This window comes from Calliphora vicina, chromosome 2, assembly GCF_958450345.1.
Source record: "Calliphora vicina chromosome 2, idCalVici1.1, whole genome shotgun sequence".
In the NCBI taxonomy this organism is placed as follows: domain Eukaryota; kingdom Metazoa; phylum Arthropoda; class Insecta; order Diptera; family Calliphoridae; genus Calliphora; species Calliphora vicina.
In genome coordinates, this window is record NC_088781.1 from 79,541,706 (window position 1) to 79,562,624 (window position 20,919).

General features: G+C 30.3%; 1 protein-coding gene across 1 annotated transcript in view; it reads left to right on the plus strand.

Moving 5' to 3' along the window:
• Positions 1-20,919, plus strand: part of bsk (mitogen-activated protein kinase dJNK) — a 432,504-nt gene that overhangs the window by 229,330 nt on the left and 182,255 nt on the right. The window contains exon 4 of the mRNA XM_065499678.1: positions 12,878-13,075. Within this exon, the coding sequence (XP_065355750.1) occupies positions 12,878-13,075 (198 nt within the window). The remainder of the gene's footprint in view (positions 1-12,877; positions 13,076-20,919) is intronic.

The following is a 20,919-nucleotide window of genomic DNA, read 5'->3' on the forward strand; positions in this document are numbered from 1 at the left end:
TTTCTTTTGTGGTTTCAGGTTTATTTTCAGTTGTCAGCTGTTTATGATTTTAATACATGGAAGCTTGCCAGACTAAAATTTTTTAATGGTTGTCTAAAATATGTTCAATATTTTTAAATTAATTATAGAATTCATCATAAAATTTATAATATTTGTTAGATTATATTATAATTTATCAATATGTGTTAAGGTTTTTGTGCTAATTGAAAAAAAACTGCAACAAAGTTGAAGCAAGTGGTAACCAAAAGCAATTGTGTACTGTGGCAGCTTTGCTGTTTTGTTTTATTTTTGAAATAGTGGTTGAGCTTGCGCCATAGTTTTTGCAAAATTTTTATAAAATGTAATTCGATTCTTTTTAATTCCATTAAAGATATAACAGAAGCTCCAGGCATTTTTTATGTTCACTTTAATATTTCTACAAAATTATTTGCAAAACAAAACATTTAAAATAAACGAATCAGCTGTTTTCTTGTGCTTTCGAAAATTTAAAATCACACCGAAAAATACAATAACGGCGTGATTTACAGAACAGGCACAAATCACACGTGTGATTTTAAAACGGCATGTGGTTTGAAATCACGTGGATTACAGAACAGGCCTGAAAGTAATAAACCTAAACAAGATCTGCCGTTTTCGATTTTTCATGAGTTTTTTAAAACACAAAAATTAGCTATTTTCACGTAAAAAATATATAACCGGATTAAAGGTTATTTAAGTTTGAACATTTTTAACTTTACTTCAATAATATCGGACTAACCGTTTTTGAGTTCTCATAAATTATGGGGAGAAACATATGAAAAAATGCACAATTTTAGAAAAAACAATTTTAAAAAATTTTACCATTTTTGTACTTAGGTAACCATGATGCATCAAATCTATATAGTGGTTAGTGAAGCCTTTTTTGCTGTTGACCTGTGTTATCTTTGCAATAAAATTTTTAATAAAATGAAGACAAGTTGATAACAGTTATCTCGTACCAATAAAAAGTTACATTCATCAAAAGTTGCAACATGTAAAAATGGCCGCATTTTTTAGTTTTTTCCCAAATAAGTCCCTATATTTTTTTCTTTTGTAAAAAAAATTCTTCTGGACTATATAAAATTTGTATATGATCCGAAAAGAGAACCTAATGGAAAAGTGTTTAAAGTAAAGCTTGGCTCACTTAAGCGAAACTAGACGGCCCCAGATTTATCCAAACTTCTAAAAAGGCAAAGCACCAATTCAAATTTTTTTTTTTTGAAAACACTTCTAAGCCTGCAATTTTACTTAAAGATAACTTTTTATAAATATTTTGTATTAAATTTGATCAGCAACAAATACAAATGTATCTCAATATTTATAAGAAAGTTTTATTATATTTTTTTGAATACATTTAAAATATCTTCAGAATAATGAATTTTTAAATCCTTCAATACTGAGTCGAACAATGGCCACAATGCGATAAAATTCTTCGCAGATTTGTATGGTGTAATCAAAAATACTTCAATATTACAATGCATCTCGGCTTCATCTCTTTTATTTTGCAATGTTAACTTAAGTGTTTTAATTATATTTGAAGATTTATCGCTTTTTTGGAAAATTAAACTTAAAGGCCCTGTTAATGTAAGACTGTCACAAACCATGTACAATCCACAAGTCATTTCGAATGTTCTTAACGAATTTATTACCAAAAGTGCTTTTGATGACGAGTCTCTTTATTTTTACCAGTGCTTCCAATATTATTCCTATATTATTATTAATTTTGTTTTATTATTTTAAAAGTGTGATTTGAAAATGTATGTGCTTTTCGTTTATTATTTTTATTATTTAAAAACAGTTTGACGGATTATTTTAAAACATTATTTTCTTTTATACCAAAGCTCAATACTGTGGAAAGGATGTGTTGTATTTAGTGTTTATATTGGGGCCTTATTTTCTAAACCCAGCTCAAGTGAAAGTTTGTATGGAAAACCAAAACATTCAAAAATTAGTTTTCAATACAAATAAAAAATTAAATCAACTCCAGCTTAAATCAACTTAGCCTTTTAGTGTAAACAAAATCAAATTTTGTAATTTTTTTGTTTTTGCTGCCGGGATTTACCAAATAATCTCTCAGTTTAAATTTGTTAATATATATTTATTAAAATCTAGTTAAAAGAAGTATTTTTTATTTGTATGGAAAAACCAAGGCCACAATTTTGTAAATCACGCCAAAGTGATGTGGATAGCAAAAACAAAATTTAAAAAATTTTAAAAATTTGTTTTGTTTTATATACAAATTCTGAACAGAACGAACGCACAAACGCATTTTCTAAAACTTTCAATGTAGATGACACACTTATATACAAAACAAATAGTTTAGACACAAACTACTTGCAACAATTTATTTATCGCATATATCATGGAGAACAACGTTACATTTACATATCGCTGGCTTAACATGCAACTTTTTTTTAGAAATTGAGATTTTAATGCAGTAATGTAAGTAAATATAAGTAAAAATACATTGAATACAAAGAAAAAATTGGAATTATCTTTTTGTTATTGTTTTGTAGTGATGAGCGAAAGCGCTTAGTCCAATTTATCACAAGAAAAAGCTATAAGTCCTTATACAAAGTACAGTTTAACCATTTCTGTCAAATTGTCAAGCCCAACCATTTAATATCATTTAAAATTTCAATAATTTATTTTCGGAAGAAGGTCTTATTTGGGAGCTATGACTAATTATGGACCGATCGCCATGAAAGTTATTTGCGTTGAATTGTATGTGTATATCACATTTTATCGTAATATCTTCAAAATGAATCGACTCATATCGGTATAATTTAAGGTGGATGTTAGACTATTATTTTTGGACGTTACAAACATCTACACAAACGCATTATAGCTAAGTATATTCGGCTGTGCCGAATCTTATATACCCTTCACCAAATTTTTTTTTTTGTTTTTTAAAATTATTAGTAAAAAACAAGTAGGAGAGCTATATATTAGGCTGTGCCGAATCGTATATACCCTTTTTAAAAAAGTTTTTTCCAATTTTTTTTTTTTAATTTTTTTTTAATAGTAACCGAGCGGAAGTATTCCCGATGTATTGATGTATGAATCTTGTATGTAAGTTATTTGGGGGCTACGGAAAGTTTATTTCAACATACAGACTGACACACGAACAGACGGACATGGCTATATCAACTTCGCTATCTATAACGATCCAGAATATAAATACTTTGTAGGGTCGCAAATGAAAAATGTAGAAATTACAAACTCTTGCCACTCATGGTGAAGGGTATAAAAAGTAGTAAATAAGAAATGAATGACAAGTTCTAAGAAAAAGACCTAAGTCCATCAAAAAATACAAACTACGCAATAGAAAAAGTCCAAAAAACCTTTTATCTCGGCAAATACTTATTTTATAATTTTGCTTTTATGCACATAGAAAACAAAGAAAAATACATACAAAAAAATGAGTTTGAATTTTTTTTTGTCTCTCCTGTAAAATTTTAAAATATGGACTTAAAGCCTTTGCGATATGTACAAGGTGGCGCAATAGTAAACTTCCGATCTTTTTTGGCTGTAATTAAAAAATAATGAAAAACTTAGATTCTTCTTGTGGATTATTTTTATTTGGTCTTTTAATTTTTTTTACATCAAGTCGAGAATATGATGTCATGTAAATGGCCGCCGCCACAGTTGATTGTCATTTGAGCCCTTTTTATGGCATTTTCCATCACTTTGGCCAAAACATCCGGCGATAGGTCCTCACATTCTTGACGGATATTGTCTTTAAGAGCTGCAAGAGTCTGAGGCTTGTTGACATAAACCCGCGACTTCAAAAAGCCCCAAAAAAAGAAGTCTGGAGCGGTCAAATCAGGCGATCTTGCTGGCCAGTGCAAATCGCCAAAACGGGAGATTAGGCGCCCGGGAAATGCATCCTTCAGCATATCGGTTGTGGCACGTGCAGTGTGTGCCGTTGCACCGTCCTGTTGGAACCACATGTTTTCCAATCCCAATTCATCAAGTTGCGGCAAAAAGAACTCGTTGATCATTGCTCTGTAGCGCTCACCATTCACAGTAACCGTTTGGCCCGCGACGTCTTCGAAGAAAAAAGGTCCGATGACTCCTCCAGCGAAAACAGCACACCATACAGTGACTTTGAGCGGGTGTAATGGCTCTTCGTGAGTTACAAGCGGATTTTCAGTGCCCCAGAAGCGTAAATTTTGCTTATTTACGTACCCGCTAAGATGGAAATGGGCCATCACTCATTATTATTTTTGATGAAAAATCATCTTCCTCTTGGTGGTGATTATATTCCGCGTTCTTGAGCAGTGTAGCGAAACATTATTTATTAACGTGTATTTCGCATGTGTTTACTACACAAATGTCAAAACAGAACTGACATTAGGGGCCAATCGCAAAATGTATAGCATTTTCTGATAGGAGGATTACTTTTGCGCCACCTTGTATATTAAAAAACAACAAACTTGTTTAATAATGTTATGCTTTATCATCAAAATATATTTTTCTTTTAAATTTCTAAAATTGATTATTACTCCTTTCTTTGTTCTATTTATTATTTATTTAAAAAAATGTTTTTGTGGGGGGGAAAGGAAATTCTCCCCACGTGGATCCGCGCCTGCCTTAAGGACTATTTATATTTTAAATTTCAGCTAATTCCGATCACACTTGGCGTGTAATTTTGTTTGTTTATTTACAACCCCCACTGAAATTTTCTGGAAAACAATTTCTTTGAATATTTTATTCCTTAAATGTCTTTTTTGAAAGTTCTTTTTTTGATTTTCTCGAAAAAAGGGTCAAAGGAAGAGGTTTAAGATCTTCCACAAAAATTATCCCCATAAAATTTCACAATAGAACTCTGACAATAAGAATTCTCTTAGACATTAACTTTGTGAGGCTATCAGATTTCACGATGATCATATTTCCAATTGGGTTTTCATTTATGAAACAAAAATTTTCTGATCATTTTGGCTTTGAAAATTTGTATAATATTTTTTAGTTTTGTAGTTCTGATTTTTAAATCATTTGAATAACGTACACAAAAATCAAATATCTTACACTAGATTCATTGTATTTTCTTTCTAGAATTGAGATTTTTTAGTTAATCTATACCTGATTACTATACTCATTCTTAATTTTTATATATTTTTTTGTTATTATTTTCATTTGAGAGCTTAGTTGTTTTTATTATCATGGATAGTTAAATTTTCGGGATGCGACAATCAAATGAACGTAGACGAATTTATTTACCGGATTAATGTACTAACTAGCAACAACTTAAACGGTGATTTTGACTTGTTATGTAAACACGCCCATAGTTTATTTGACGGCAAGGCCTTGGATTGGTATTGGCGTTATCATCGACATGATAACGAGCTGGACTGGTTTACTTTGACGAGGGCTTTGCGTGACCAATACAAAGGCGATTATAATGATTATGATATAAGGGAAAACATACATCGACGAAAGCAACGATCGGATGAAAACTTCGATGATTTTTTCGATGCAGTTTCGGCCATGACTGACAAATTAAAATACCCTATTTCAGACGAAAATTTATGTGCAATCTTGATTAGGAACCTTAGAAATGAGATAAGGCATGAACTAATTCACTTTGATATTTCAACCGTGGCAAAACTTCGTTTGAAGTAAAACGACATGAAAAATTTGTTAAAGACATTCAGATACATGATTATCGAAGACAAATGAAAGGACGTGTTTCATAAATTGCTGTTCCAAATTCGGAATCAAACATTTTAGACTCTTTAGAATCGGTTTCTGAAATATGTGCAGTTCGAGGTGACATTAGATGTTGGAACTGCGATAAAAATGGACATACCTACTTTGACTGCCTAGACATACGCCGTATATTTTGTTATGGATGTGGTGCAAAGGAAACTTACCGACCTTCTTGTCCGACATTCAAGACGGAAACGGACAGAAGGATGTCCGTCGGAATTAACGCAGACATCCGAAACTTTAGAACTAAACACTACTTCGAACGACAACGAAAATAAACATCCCTTAATGAGACCCTATCATATTCGGCTAATTGAATATCAAAAGGCTCGTGATAGAATATTTGGTGATGGTAATTATACTTCAAAACGTTCCACAACTCGAATACGAGATTACTACCGGAAATTAAAATCATTTAGATCAATTGTTATCTCTCCTATCATCTCACAAGATGATGATAGTAGACCATTTGTGAACTTGAAGATAAGTGACACTAAATATTTGGCATTGTTAGATAGTGGGGCGAATAGAAGTGTGATAGGTGGTGATTTGGCTTTTGAAGTTCAGAAAATGAGAAACTTTAAGAAATGCAATGGTAATATTAAGACTGCAGATGGACAGAGCCAAAATATTACAGGAACTGTGACTTTGACTCTGACATTTCAGAAACAGACAAAACAATTTAATTTTTTATTAGTACCTACAATTAAACAGAATATAATATGTGGTTTCGATTTTTGGACTGAATTTGGGTTGAAAATTTCAGTTCCGGAAATTTGTGAAATCGATTACATTGAATATGACCCCGATAAACTTATTTTGACACCAATCCAAAGACAACAACTAGATAAAGTAGTGGCTTCTTTTAATCGAGGAAGCTCCCAGTTCTCCCTGGTCTTCTACTGTAGTTGTGATAAAACCTGGAAAAATACGGATGTGTGTGGACAGTAGAAAACTTAACTCTGTGACAGTGAAGGACGCCTACCCAATACCGAACATCGACGGACTTTTATCGAGACTTCCTTCAGTTTATTGTATATCCAAAATAGATTTGAAAGATGCCTTTTGGCAAATCAAACTGGAGGAAAGCTCAAAACCAAAGACAGCTTTCACAGTCCCAAATCGGCCGTTGTACCAGTTTACAAGAATGCCGTTTGGACTGTGTAATGTACCGCAGACGTTGTGCAGACTAATGGACATGGTTATTACGTATAAATTGAAGTCTCATGTTTTCGTGTATCTTGACGACATTTTAATTGTTTCAGCAAACTGGCTACACAATTGAGGAAGACAGGGTTAACTATAAATGTCAAAAAGAGCAGTTTTGCTCTCAATAAAGTTAAATATCTTGGTTACATTGTAGGAAATGGAACATTACAGGTGGACAACGACAAGGTTAGAGCCATTCAGGAATTTCCGGTACCACAATCAATTCGACACTTAAGACGATTCTTGGGAATGACCGGTTGGTACCGACGTTTCATACAAGATTATTCAACATTGCCGTTCCCACTGACAGAGCTATTGACAAAGAAACCGATTTCAAGTGGAATGATGAAGCTGATGTGACTTTAAAAGAATTAAAAACCAGACTGACAACTGCACCATTACTTACACATCCTGATTATGAGAAACCATTTATTTTACAATGCGATGCTAGCACTTATGGCATAGGTGCAGTATTGGCGCAAAAGGACGACAATGGCAATGAAAGACATATTGCATATATATCCCAGAAATTAAATAAAGCTCAACGTAATTATACAATTACCGAACTTGAGTGTCTCGCTGTGGTGATAGCAATAAAAAAATTTAGACCATACATAGAAGGACAAGAGTTCAAAGTTTTTACCGTCCACGGAAGCCTTAAGTGGTTAATGGGCCAAATGGATCTGTCGGGTAGGCTGGCTAGATGGTTCATTTCATTTTTCCATCGAACATAAAAGAGGAAAGGAGGAAATATAGTGCCTGACACTCTTTCACGTGCTCATGAGGGCGAAACTTTTGTAGATTCTCTAGAAATAGACACAGTACCTTCTATTGATTTGGAATCAGAAGCTTTTGAAAGTCCCGAATATGCGAAATTACGCGAGGATTTCTATTCGTCGGAATTGCCAGATTTTAGAGTCATCAATAAGTACATTTATAAAAGAGTAATATTTTCCTCAGGTGATCTTGATGAATCGGACTCTTGGAAACTTTTTGTACCCAGTGAGCTACGTCATGATGTTATATACTGCGCTCATGATACACCTAACTCTGCGCATGGCGGTATTGCCAAAACTTTAGAAAGAATAAGAAGATATTTTTATTGCCCAGGACTGGTGACAGATGTCAAGACTTACATATTAAATTGTGATTTGTGTAAGACATCCAAAACTCCGACAATGTCATTAAGACCACCAATGGGCGATATGGTAATAACAGAGAGTTAGGTCCTTTACGGGTTTGTTTCGTTACAACTTTCAACTTTTTTTCAGTTAATATAATGCTACCGATAAAAAAATTAAAAATTTGACCCACTGTAAAAAAAATTCAGACCAGTACACAGTGGTTTCCCTTATATGAACAAGCGGTCAATAATCAATATCTCCAAAACTAAAAAAGCTAGTGTCTTCAAAATTTGTTACCTCATAACTGAGGTAAATAACTTAAAGTTTGCAAATGTTTAAGAAAAAATATTAACAAATGTAGCCACAGTAGCTTTTTGATCTTTCAAGGGATAATTGGCTTTTAGATTTGTTTTATGAATTTTTGAAATAAAATATTTCAGTATGAAAATTCGTTTGTTTTAAACAATTTTAGTAAATTTTTATTCCATTTTAATTCATTTGAACTATACACTGAAAAAAAAATTAATTAAAAAGTTACACAATGCAATATGAGGTATTACTAAGTAATATAAGATAGTAAGGTAAAATAAGTTTATTATACATATATAAAATATTAATAAAATGTAAAACTCCTTTACTTAAACTACTTGTTTTCTTTGTTGGTAAGTTTGTCCTCCAGAAATAAATGGATCTGAACTTAAAACAGGCTATTTAAAAGTTCTGTATTTGTAGCATTGCGCGACATTTTTCGGGTATGTTGCAATCTAAACTATTTTATATGCTTATTTTTCGCTTCAGCTGCTTCCTCCGATAATTCACCTATTAACACTACTACATGCTTGCTTACCTCAGCTCCACGGATCAGAGTTTTATGTACCGATGCAAAAATTAAACGGCGCACAGAGGGATTTTGGTGTCAAAAAGTCAATTTTACAAACGCTTAATTTCAACAACCAAATGATGATGTTTTGTAGAGATGAAATGTACACTTATAGTTTTAAGAAAAAAATTATTTTATTTTTAAAAAATTTAAGTAAAGTCCATGCAAGGGTATTAAGGAAAAAAATACTTATATTTTCACGCAATTCAGTGGTTTATATATGTATAGTTTTCCTAATAATACCATTTACTTTTAACATATTAAAAATATAATATTTCTACATCAATAAAAAAAATTATGGGGATATCATAAACCGTTAAGAAGATATGCCCAAATCTATAAGTCCCTAATAATTACTGTATTTTTGATTTTCCATGGAGAAAAAAAAGTAGCCCCATTTTCCCCCAAGCTCTTTTTTTTAATAAAATGAAAGGTGGTTGTTTCGATTAAAAACAAGTAAGAGTGCTATATTCGGCTATGCCGAATCTTATATACCCTTCACCTTTGTTGTGGATGCATTATTATTTTTTATAATTAGTATATAGGTATGTATGTACATTGCCCACTTTCAGCTTACAGCATCCTAAATTTATCAAGAACACAAAAAACAACAACAACGCCAAACGAAACAGAACACCAAAAGAAAAAACAAAAACAAAATACGCAAGGCAATGAAACCAACACACATCCAAACATACGTTTAATTGTATAAAAAACAACGCCAAAAGAAACAAAATACGCAAATCATGCACATTCAAACATACGATTTGTTGATTTTTTGTCAAAAAAACCAACACACAACCAAACAAAAGTTTAGTTGTATAAAAAACAACAACAACGCCAAAAGAAACAAAACACAAAAAAAAAACAAAATACGCAAACCAAAACATACGTTTTGTTGTTTTTTTGTCAAAAAAACCAACACACAACCAAACAAACGTGTAGTTGTATAAAAAACAACAACAACGCCAAATCAAAAACCATACGTTTTGTTGCTTTTTTGTCAAAGCATGCAATACATTGTGTTTTTTGATGAAATTTTCAGAGGTTGTCTCGGATTTTTGCTCATATCTCCGTTATTTATGGACGGATTTTGCTGATTTTAAATAGCAAAATTCTCGAAAGTATGTCTGACAGAATTGTTGAAGATTTGGATCCCGGAGATATCTGGGCCTTCAGAAAATTGATTTCAACAGACAGACGGACAGACGGACATGGCTTAATCGACTCCGCTATCTATAAGGATCCAGAATATATATACTTTATAGGGTCGGAAATGAAAAATGTAGAAATTACAAACGGAATGACAAACTTATATATACCCTTCTCACGAAGCTGAAGGGTATAAAAAGAATAGTTTTCGGAACAGGATGTAAAATTAACATTTTTTGTCGAATAATAAACGAAATATCCAAAAAATTCTTATCTATGTATGTTTCGTGGGCGGTGGGCGTGACCAATTTTATTGAAACTCGGCATGCGTTCCTTTTTGGTTTCAGTAAATGTATGTACCAAATTTCTAGACTTTTGCTTGGATATAAACAATTTTATGCGAAAAAATCCATTTGGATTGTATGGGCAGTGGGCGTTGGGCGTAGACGATTTTGATAAATTTTAAGTTAAAAAAGTAACAAACTTATAGGTTAACTAAAACATTAATTTCACAAGAATTACAACACAAGATAGTTTTTATTATTTTCTAAAGATAAAATACATACCTTTAACTTCAAAATCGATTGAAAATAATTTAATTTTGTAGACTACAGCAATTGCAAGACCACTTTGAAGTGCACTTTTGCTTTGAATTATTCTTCCAGCGTTCAGCTGCACTTTGCAAATGAATATTTGCTCATGCTTTAATTTTATTTTTAAAAAGTCTCGTTAGATTTCCAGCAAAATACGGTTTGCCATTAAAAAGATTGGATATTTAAGAGACAATTTGTTTGCATTTTGTCTAAATATTTTGTGATCGTTTTATTTATTTTTGGCCTATGGGCGGAACCATTGTGCAGTAGTGCGATTCACTAATTTTAACGAACCGAAAATCGTAATGTTTATCGACATAAATAAGCGCTTGCAGTAACGATAGTGTGATTCAGTAATTTATTTTTAACGATTGTTTAAGATATGACATCTCTGTCTACAAAATATCAAAATAAGCGAAAAGCAGAAAACCATTATTTGACGCAGAATGAAATAATTAAACAGTGGTGTAGTGAGTACAACATTGTCTAGCGGTCGGAAGGTTGTTGGTTCGACACATGGCACAGACGGATTTTGGTGTCAAAAAGTAAATTTTTCAAACACTCAATTTCAAAAATCAAATGATGTTTTTTTTGTAGATAAATGTTTAAAGATGAAATGTACACTGATAGTTTTAAGAATTTTTTTTTTTTTTTTAAATTGAAGCAAAGTCCATGCAACGGTGTTAAGCAAAAATTTACTTACATTTTCAAGCAATTCAGTGGTTTATTTATGTATAATTTTCCTAATAATACCATTTAACTTTAACATATTCGAAAAATATAGCATTTCTCCATAAATACAAAAAAAAATTATGGGGATATCATAAACCGTTATGAAGATATGGCCATATTTATAAGCCTCTAAAAATTATTTTATTTTTGATTTTCCATGGAGAAAAAAAATGTTGCCCCACTTTTCCCCAAGCTGTTTTTATAATAAAATGAAAGGTGGGATTGTCTTGTTTCGATTATAAGAAAACATAGTTTTCGGAAGTTTTCGGAACAGGATGAAAACTTCACATTTTTTGTCGAATAATAAACGAAATATCCAAAAAAAATTTATCTATGTATGGGTTTCGTGGGCGGTGGTCGTGACCGATTTAATTGAAACTCGGCATGCGTTCCTTTTTTGTATCAATAAATGTATGTACCAAATTTCTAGACTTTTGCTTGGATATAAACAATTTTATGCGAAAAAATCAATTTGGATTGTATGGGCGTTGGGCGTGGTCGATTTTGATAAAATTTAATTTTTTTCTTAATTTAGTCCATATAATTCTCGGTGTCAAATTTCAATGCTCTACGACCACTGCTTATAATTTTTGCACAAAAATTTAGATTGCATGGGCGGTATGCGGTGGGCATGGCCGATTTTAATAAAACTTAGCATACGTTCTGCTTTTGTTTCAGAAAATATATGTACCAAATTTCTAGACTTTTACTTGGATAGAAAAAATTTAATGCGAAACAATCTATTTGGATTGTATGGGCAGTGGGCGTTGGGCGTGGTCGATTTTGATAAAATTTAATTTTTTTTTCTTAGTTTGGTCCATATAATTATCGGTACCAAATTTCAGCGCTCTACGACCACTCCTTATAATTTTTGCAAAAAAAATGTATGAAGCCATCCCTCTGTGCGTGGTTGCGACTTACTTTTTTTAATTTATTTTTTTGTTAATACATAATTTTATAAATAACTCTACTAACAAAACAGCTTATTTCCGTCCAAAATGTAAAGGATTACTTTTGGGACATCGCGAACAAAAATAAGTACTTCCAGTAGAATAATAAGTAGTCTAATCGTCAAATTCACATTATTTTGCGGCTTATTTTTTTGTAAATTTTAATAAGTTAAGTAAACTAAATACAAAAGGTGAAGATGACGAAGAAAAATTTGCAAATACACTTTATCGATTAAATAAACATAAATTAAATTATTGTCGCTAACATAACGAAAGAAAAACTGCTTAAAGTAACAGCTGACTTCAACCGACAGTGAATATCTTTAAAAATGTTACTGTATAGCAAATTCGATAAATTTTCGTTACAAAAATGATCTACTCAACAAGCCCTTTCAGAATTATAGGGTCGCTATTCTATTCCAAAAATGCTGTTGTACAGTGTTAATAAAATACCATATACAAAATAAATCATTTCCAACATAATTTACATGTTTTTTAAATTTTTAGATTATTGGATTACTTAATGCATTTACTCCACAACGTAACTTGGACGATTTTCAAGATGTTTATCTCGTTATGGAACTAATGGACGCTAATTTATGTCAAGTAATTCAAATGGATCTCGATCATGATAGAATGTCATATTTACTTTACCAGATGCTATGCGGTATAAAGCATTTACACTCTGCCGGAATAATTCACAGGGTAAGACAGGAAAAACATATGAAATTTTATATTAACTTTATTTAACACCTCAAATATTTTTTTAATTTTTGTTGATGAATTTATTTAACTACATTTAAATTAGTATGGTTTCAAAAATTTAACACTATTAAAAAAATTAAAACGGCAGCTTATAGCTTATGTGACCGATTCTGATAATGTAGGATGTAGCTCGTTTCTGTATTTCTCTAATGTAGGATGTAGCTCGTTTCTGTATTTCTCGCATCGTAAATTTTCTCACATGAAATGTGAACCAAAAGTTTCCCTCCTTTCTCGTTGTGTGAGAAAAACGTGTTTCTGTATTTGAATGCGAAAACAGACAAGTAAGTAAAGTATGTAAAAAAACTTTATTGAGGCTTATTTTCATCAAATTACAATGAGTATATATATTATGAGTATGTATATTAGAGTGTCCCTGAAAACTTTCGTAATGACATAAAATACCACCAACAAAATTTTTAGCTTATTCTAAGAAGGGCAACCCGTGCCGACTTAGCGATTTAGTTTTGAGGTGCATTTACAAGGGAAAAATGCATTTTTTCAGTTTTTGTAAAAATTTTGCCATTAAATAATTACTTTTGCAATTTAATTTAAAAGAATAGAAATGTGTACGTAATTGTCGTTCTAATAAGATATAAAGACAAAAATTGGTTAAAAATGTTAAAGTTATTAAAAAAGGCCCCTAGAACATGAAATGTAGGAAAAAAATTAACATATTTTGAGAAATATTAAAATAAATGCTAATTTTTACTTAGAATATATCCATATTTACTTGTGTATGAGTTTTTGTCTTCTTAGGATAAAGTTAACCTATTCGCAGGTATAACCAAAAAAATATATTTTTTGTAACGGCAGTTTCAAAACTCCAATTTAAAATTTTTAAAAATTTTGTTAAACAAATTTCAGAATTTTTTAATCATCACATTGGGATTTATAGAGAACATAATCGTATAGAGAAAGTTTTTACAGAAATAAAATTTGTCTACGTTCACTTATTAAATACATCTGCAAAATACATCGATCTGTGATCACTCATATTTCTGAACAAAAATCGATTATATAAATACTCAAAATATCTAAATTCGCTATTAACTTGGTCAATATGCTTTTAATCAAGAAAAGGAGCTCGATCTGTAATGACTCATATTTTTGGCCAAAAATCGATTTTTTATATAAAAACTCACAATATCTAAAATCGTTAGTAACATGGCCAATAAGAGTTTAATCAAGAAAAGCTGCTCGATCTCTGATCACTCATATTTCTGAACAAAAGTAGATTTTTTATATAAAAACCCAAAATATCTAAATTCGTTAATACCTTGGCCAATAAGCGTTTAATCAAGAAATGGAGCTCGATCTGTATCACTCATATTTCAGAACAAAAATGTATTTTTTATATAAAAACTCAAAATATCTAAATTCGCTATTAACTTGGCCAATAAGCGTTTAATCAAGAAAAGGAACTCGATCTGTGATCACTCATATTTCTGAACAAAAATCGATTATATAAAAACTCAAATTTCTCACTGAAAGATAGCGAAATTTTATATATTTTTGGACCGATTTTGATGAAACTTAGGAAAAATATAACATAAAGCCTAGTATTTACAAAAACAGCAGAAAAATTAAAATTAACCCATAATAGCACTTGGGCTTAAAAAGACTCTCAACTTTTAAACTCACAAAAAACTAACTTTAACTTTAATGTTTTTCAGAGTTAAATAAACTCAATCATTCAAGTTATTTTTTAAATTTAATAAATCAAAAGTACACTAAAGGGTTAAAATTAATTTTATTACTCAAAAATCCTCAATAAAATATTAATTACGTTATTAAAGCAAAAATCAGGTATAAATACAATATTTTGCCCTTTGAAAAATGTGTGGTCAAAATTGAACAAAAATGTGAAAATGTTTCAAAATGGCTTAGTAATACTATTTTCCAATACACAATGCAATATTTTGAAGTTTGTTTCCTATACGAATCAAATTTTCATCAGCAATATTGAAATTTTAAAAAATTCTGAAATTTGTTTAACAAAATTTTTAAAAATTTGAAATTGGAGTTTTGAAACTGCCGTTAAATAAAATATTTTTTTTGGTTATACCTGCGAATAGGTTAACGGTATCCTAAGAAGACAAAAACTTATATACAAGTACATATGGATATATTCTAAGTAAAAATAAGCATTTATTTTAATATTTCTCAAAATATGTTTATTTTGTTCCTACATTTCATGTTCTAGTGGCCTGAGACACGTTAATGGCCTGGCGATTTTTTAATAACTTTAACATTTTTTAACCAATTTTTGTCTTTTATATCTTATTAGAACGACAATTACGTACACATTTCGATTCTTTTAAATTAAATTGCAAAATTAATTATTTAATGGCAAAATTTTTACAAAAACTGAAAAAAAAGCATTTTTCCCCTTGTAAATGCACCTCAAAACTAAATCCCTAAGTCGGGTTGCCCTTCTTAGAACAAGCTAAACAATTTTTTGGTGGTATTTTATGTCATTACGAGACGGGGGTACCGTCTCAACATTTCAAAAAATTTAATTATAAGGGACACTCTAATGTATATAAATCGACATTATAACAAAAAAATCTTAGAACTATATATGTTTTGTTCTAGTACACATTGAATGATAAAATTATATTTAAAATATTAAATACATTGAATTAATGCTTGTTCCCGGCATTTACGATATCGAACAGAGTAAACAAATTCCGAACTGTAGTTGGATTTTCTGTATCTATTTTGTGAGACCAAAATAGATAATTAACTTATAACTTATTACGCAAAATGTAACAAATAAATTCAGTTTTATATTAGTCGTAACTACTCAAAGGAATTGGAGTGAACTTACTTATTTTTTGTGCATTTAAGTATGAAAAAACAAAAGATTTTATTTGTTGGTTTTTAAATAATAAAATTCAAATTTATTTATTTTTGTGTTTGTGTGGTTTATATTTTAATTTTGTTTAAATATTTATGTTTTGTGATGTTCATTTTCACGTTTCTTGTGTTTGTTGTTTTTATATAAATGTCGTTTTTTTTATTTAATATAAATGTTTTATGTTTTCACTTAAATGTTTTTGTTTTCACTTAAATGTTTTGTTTGGTTTTATATAAATGTTTTCTTTGTTTTTATAGAAATATTTTTTGTTGAATGTTGTAAATTCTGGGTTTTTTTTCGTGATGATAGTCGACGACATTCGTTTTTTTATGTTGCCGCTTAAGCCTGGCTTTGTGCGTTTTTACACGGCCGCTGATTTCATGGCCGATGCCACTCAGTCGAGGCCGATCAGAGGGTTGTCACTAGGGTATTCGAATTATTCGATTTTTCTCTTGTTCGAATAAAACGAATAATTCGAATAAGAGATTTTAATTTGTTCGAATAATTCGATCACACGTTTAAAATTAATCGAATTATTCGAATAATTTTAATTTTTTTAAAAAAGTAAAGAATGAAGTTTTGATTTCGGTTTTTTAATATTTTATTGTTAAAGAAAAACAAAAAATAACGTTAAGTTAACAATTCAAGTATTGATAATGGTAAAAAACATTCGAAAACAAAGTCCATTATTAAATTTTCAACAAAAATATTCTGATCAGATTAACTCCCGAACAATCTACAAAACAATTGACTAGCAAACCATTTAGTTTCCGTTTGGAGCTATGCTTTACAACATTTGAGCTAGTTGGACATGATCCTGAATTCAAATACAATATAAACGTATTAAGAACTTGGTTATTTTGAAGTCAGTCAGTGCATGATTGACGCATTTACAAATACGCAAAAAGTTTATTACCATGTTAGACAAAGATGTTCAACCATGTTCAAAATCATGTATAAGACGAACCCCATGCTTTTCATGCAACAAAACGTTAGTTTGCAATATTTGTGTTTATCATTCGATTTATTAAATATTTTGCAACACTTACGTACGCGGTTAATAACATCACTTATATAAATATATTTTAAGATAATGGCCTTCATCTATTTCAATGTAATAATTATAAATGTCATATAAATGTCCTCAATATCACTTTCAACGACCGTTTCAAAATCACATTCAACTCCACTTTAATCTAAGTTAATATTTTGATTATTAATTGCGATTCTTCTAATATTTCGCCAGCTAACTAACAAATATTTTATTCCGTACCTTTTATTTTCATTGCTTCAAGTCCTAAGCAAATATGTACCCGCAAAGCAATTGGTGCAATAGCGATGGACCCTGACGCTGCCGCAGTGTCATCCTCTTGAATTGCTTGCAAAGCCGAAGGGGGTGGTAGCGGAAACACACGGGCCACAATTCGGATGATTGAAGTGGATCCACCTGTAAAATATAAATAAAATGGAAAAGAACTAGCAGAAATGGATTCACAAAACAAAAATTTTGACAATTTTGACAGAACATTTAGGAAACTTCCTAAATTCTTTCCATTTGTCATTCACATGGTGGGAGGAGCTCGACTTTGATAATGACGAAATCAGAGTTGATGATATTCTCTAGTGTAATAAATCCTTTGAGTTAAGTTTGAATGAAAGCTAAATTCTTATCGCTCACATTTTTTTCCACTTTGATTCCTCTTTCTTATTCGGTTAAGAAATGTTGAAAATTTATTTTTCAGTTTTGAAAAATGTTTATAGTTTTTAAAAATGTACTTTAAAAAAAATTATAAATATATTCTAATTTCTAAAAATACTGCAGTATTTTATCAGTTTTTATCAGACAACCTACATCCGTCCTTTTTTTTGTAAAAAGAAAAGCTGTATAGATTGATTCCATTACGATTGTCCAAAATAATTGTATTTTAAAAATTTGGCTTAGAAATAATTGGTTTTAAGAATAATAATGATAACACAATGTGAATCATTACAACTGGTCGTTATAGGTCTGCTCTTCACAAGCATTGTAGCATTAATTTTAAAATTAAAAAATTCATTCCAGTCTTCTTTCATAATTTATCATCGTATGACAGCCACTTATTTATAAGCGAATTATGTAGAGTTGAAGGTACAATTTTTCTTAAGTTTTATCAAAATCGGCCCAAAAATATATAACATTTAGTTATCTTTCCATTAGAAATTCCAAATATTGAAAAAAATTTACCTTTGACCTTCACGATTTAAGAGTTAACGTTTTCCGATTTTAGTAAAACTTTAACCCCCATATGCATAAATAGTTTATAAATTTATCAAAGGTTTATGAAACAGATTTTGTATGGAAATTTTGTTTTATAAACCTTTGATAAATTTATAAACTTTTTATGCATATGGGGGTTAGACTATATTTATAATTACCTGGACTGTAATATTCTGAATACTTTTTACTTAAAAATCATAACAGTAAAGAAATTCGGCTAATTCGCCAAAATATGGCCGCAAAATTTAAATCGCAGGTACGGACAAACTATATGATGTATTGTCATACTTTTTCATATTTCATATTATGTTCTCAATAAATCCCAATGGACTATCACTTTTCATGCGTGCGAAATTAATAACTATTAAAGTATTCTACTGGTTGATACTAAAATTGGACCATAGGTAGAAATACTTATATTTTCAACAAATTTAAGAAAAAATTAACCCTTTGTCGACCATTAACCCATCAGGAGTAAAATAAAGTAAATTCATTGCTTTTGATTAGAAAAAATTTAGTTCATATTAGTTTTCAGTCAAATTAGTTGAATCAGTAATTCGTTTTGTAAACACATTTAATTCAAAATATTAATTGACATATCAGATAAAACTTTGCACAGTGGTATAGAAAAAATAGAGGGAAATAAATTTAAATCCTTAGTCCGATTTGAATGAAATTTGACATGCGCAAAGAAGAAGTGTTGTCGAGTTTAAATTTTTTATTTTGACCACAAGGGATCACCAGAGCTGCGGCCAGCGGTTCCCATAGTAGGACACCTCGGGTATGTTCAGTTTTTAAAACGATCCTATTTCTTCGTATGTGTTTTCTATCATCTGCTTTGAATGTATTAATACCTTGTGTACTGTGAATGTCGTTGGTAACCAAATATACAAATCTGTTATCTTCCTTTCTTCCGCATTTTTGACATTTTACTTTTAAGTAATTGTAGACAATAAGGCGGACTTTTTCATCCAATAATTTCTTACAACCCTTAGGAATAACAGGAGCACTAATTTTCTTCGCAATATATTTAATAATAGCATCATACTTTGTGTCTTTTGGGCGTTCTTTTAGCCAAATTTCAAAAAGTTAATTTTTTTTACAGCACAGTAACCTAGAAAAAAATTAAAATACTCAGAAAGCGCAAAAATGCGCAGTGTAAAATAAAGTGAAATGAATTCACAACATTTAAATTTATTTATTTCTTTTTATTTTAAGTTTAACAAAGCTTTTTTTAAAAGCTTCTATAAAATTAGAGTTTTGTAATCAAACGAAATTACTTTAAGGTTATGTTTAAAAATTGTAAGTTTTAATATAAAGGGAAATAATTTCCAAATATTTAGGAAAGAAAAATTAAGTACTTTCACGTCTCGTTGTTTTCCATTTTAAACATTATTTGAATTATTCACACACTTTCCACAATTAACGGTTAAAAGTTACAATATAATATTGATACTATTCTCAAGTTTTTAAAAATGTATCGAAACTTTGACTTTGAAGTCGTGCTGTCAAGCCGTATTTTGTATTTTACAAAAATCAATTGCGAATTTGATTGCATTGGAGTTTTAGTAACAGGTTGACAATAAAAAATAATGAATAATGACAACTTCGAAATGTGAATTTCGCACGGAAAAAGTGATACTTTGAACTATAGTGCAATGTGATGATTAAATAATTCTGAAATTTGTTTAACAACATTTTTAAAAATTTAAAAATGGAGTTTCGAAACTGCCGTTTTGGTTATACCTGTGAATAGGTTAACGGTATCCTACGAATACAAAAACTCATATACAAGTAAATATGGATATATTTTAAGTAAAGATAAGCTTTTATTTTAATATATTTCAAAATATGTTAATTTTGTTCCTATATTTATCGTTCTAGTGGCCTGAGACACGTTAATGGCCTGGCGATTTTTTAATAACTTATTAGAACGACAATTACGTTCACATTTCGATTCTTTTAAATTAAATTGCAAAAGTAAATATTTAACGGCAAAATTTTTACAAAAATTGCATTTTCCCCCCTGTAAATGCATCTCAAAACTAAATCGAAGTCGGCACGGGTTGCAATCATGATAGAAAGACAAAATTTCATATTTAACTATAGTTTTAAATATATATAAAAAATAGAGGGTATGTGTTCCAAAATTAAAAAAAAAAATAAATTTTGGGACACTAATGTACATGGATGCAAATAACTTGTATGGTTGGGCAATGTCACAATTTCATTTGGTTAAATAATGATGAAATAAATTCACTTAATGTAAATTTTATTGAAGACGAGTCCAGTGAGGGTTATATTTTTTAAGTAGATTCAGAATGTCCTACTGAACTACATGATCTACACAATGATTTACCATTCTGTCCTCAAAAGTAATTCCTCCCATGAGAAATGAAAAATTAATAGCTGACTTAACTAATAAAAAGAATTATTCTATACATTTAGAGTTTTGAAACAAAGTATAGCAAATGGTATGATTTTGAAAAAAATCCATAGAGTTGTTGCTGTTGTTGTAGCAGCATGAACAATTTACAATAATCAATCTGGATGTTCTGGTGGTTCTGCATGTTGTTCAAGTCCAAGAAATTGAGCTACTTCAACAGGATGAGTCCATAAATCCATTGGACTGAGTAGGGTTGGCTGAACAGTTAAATATGTGGAGGG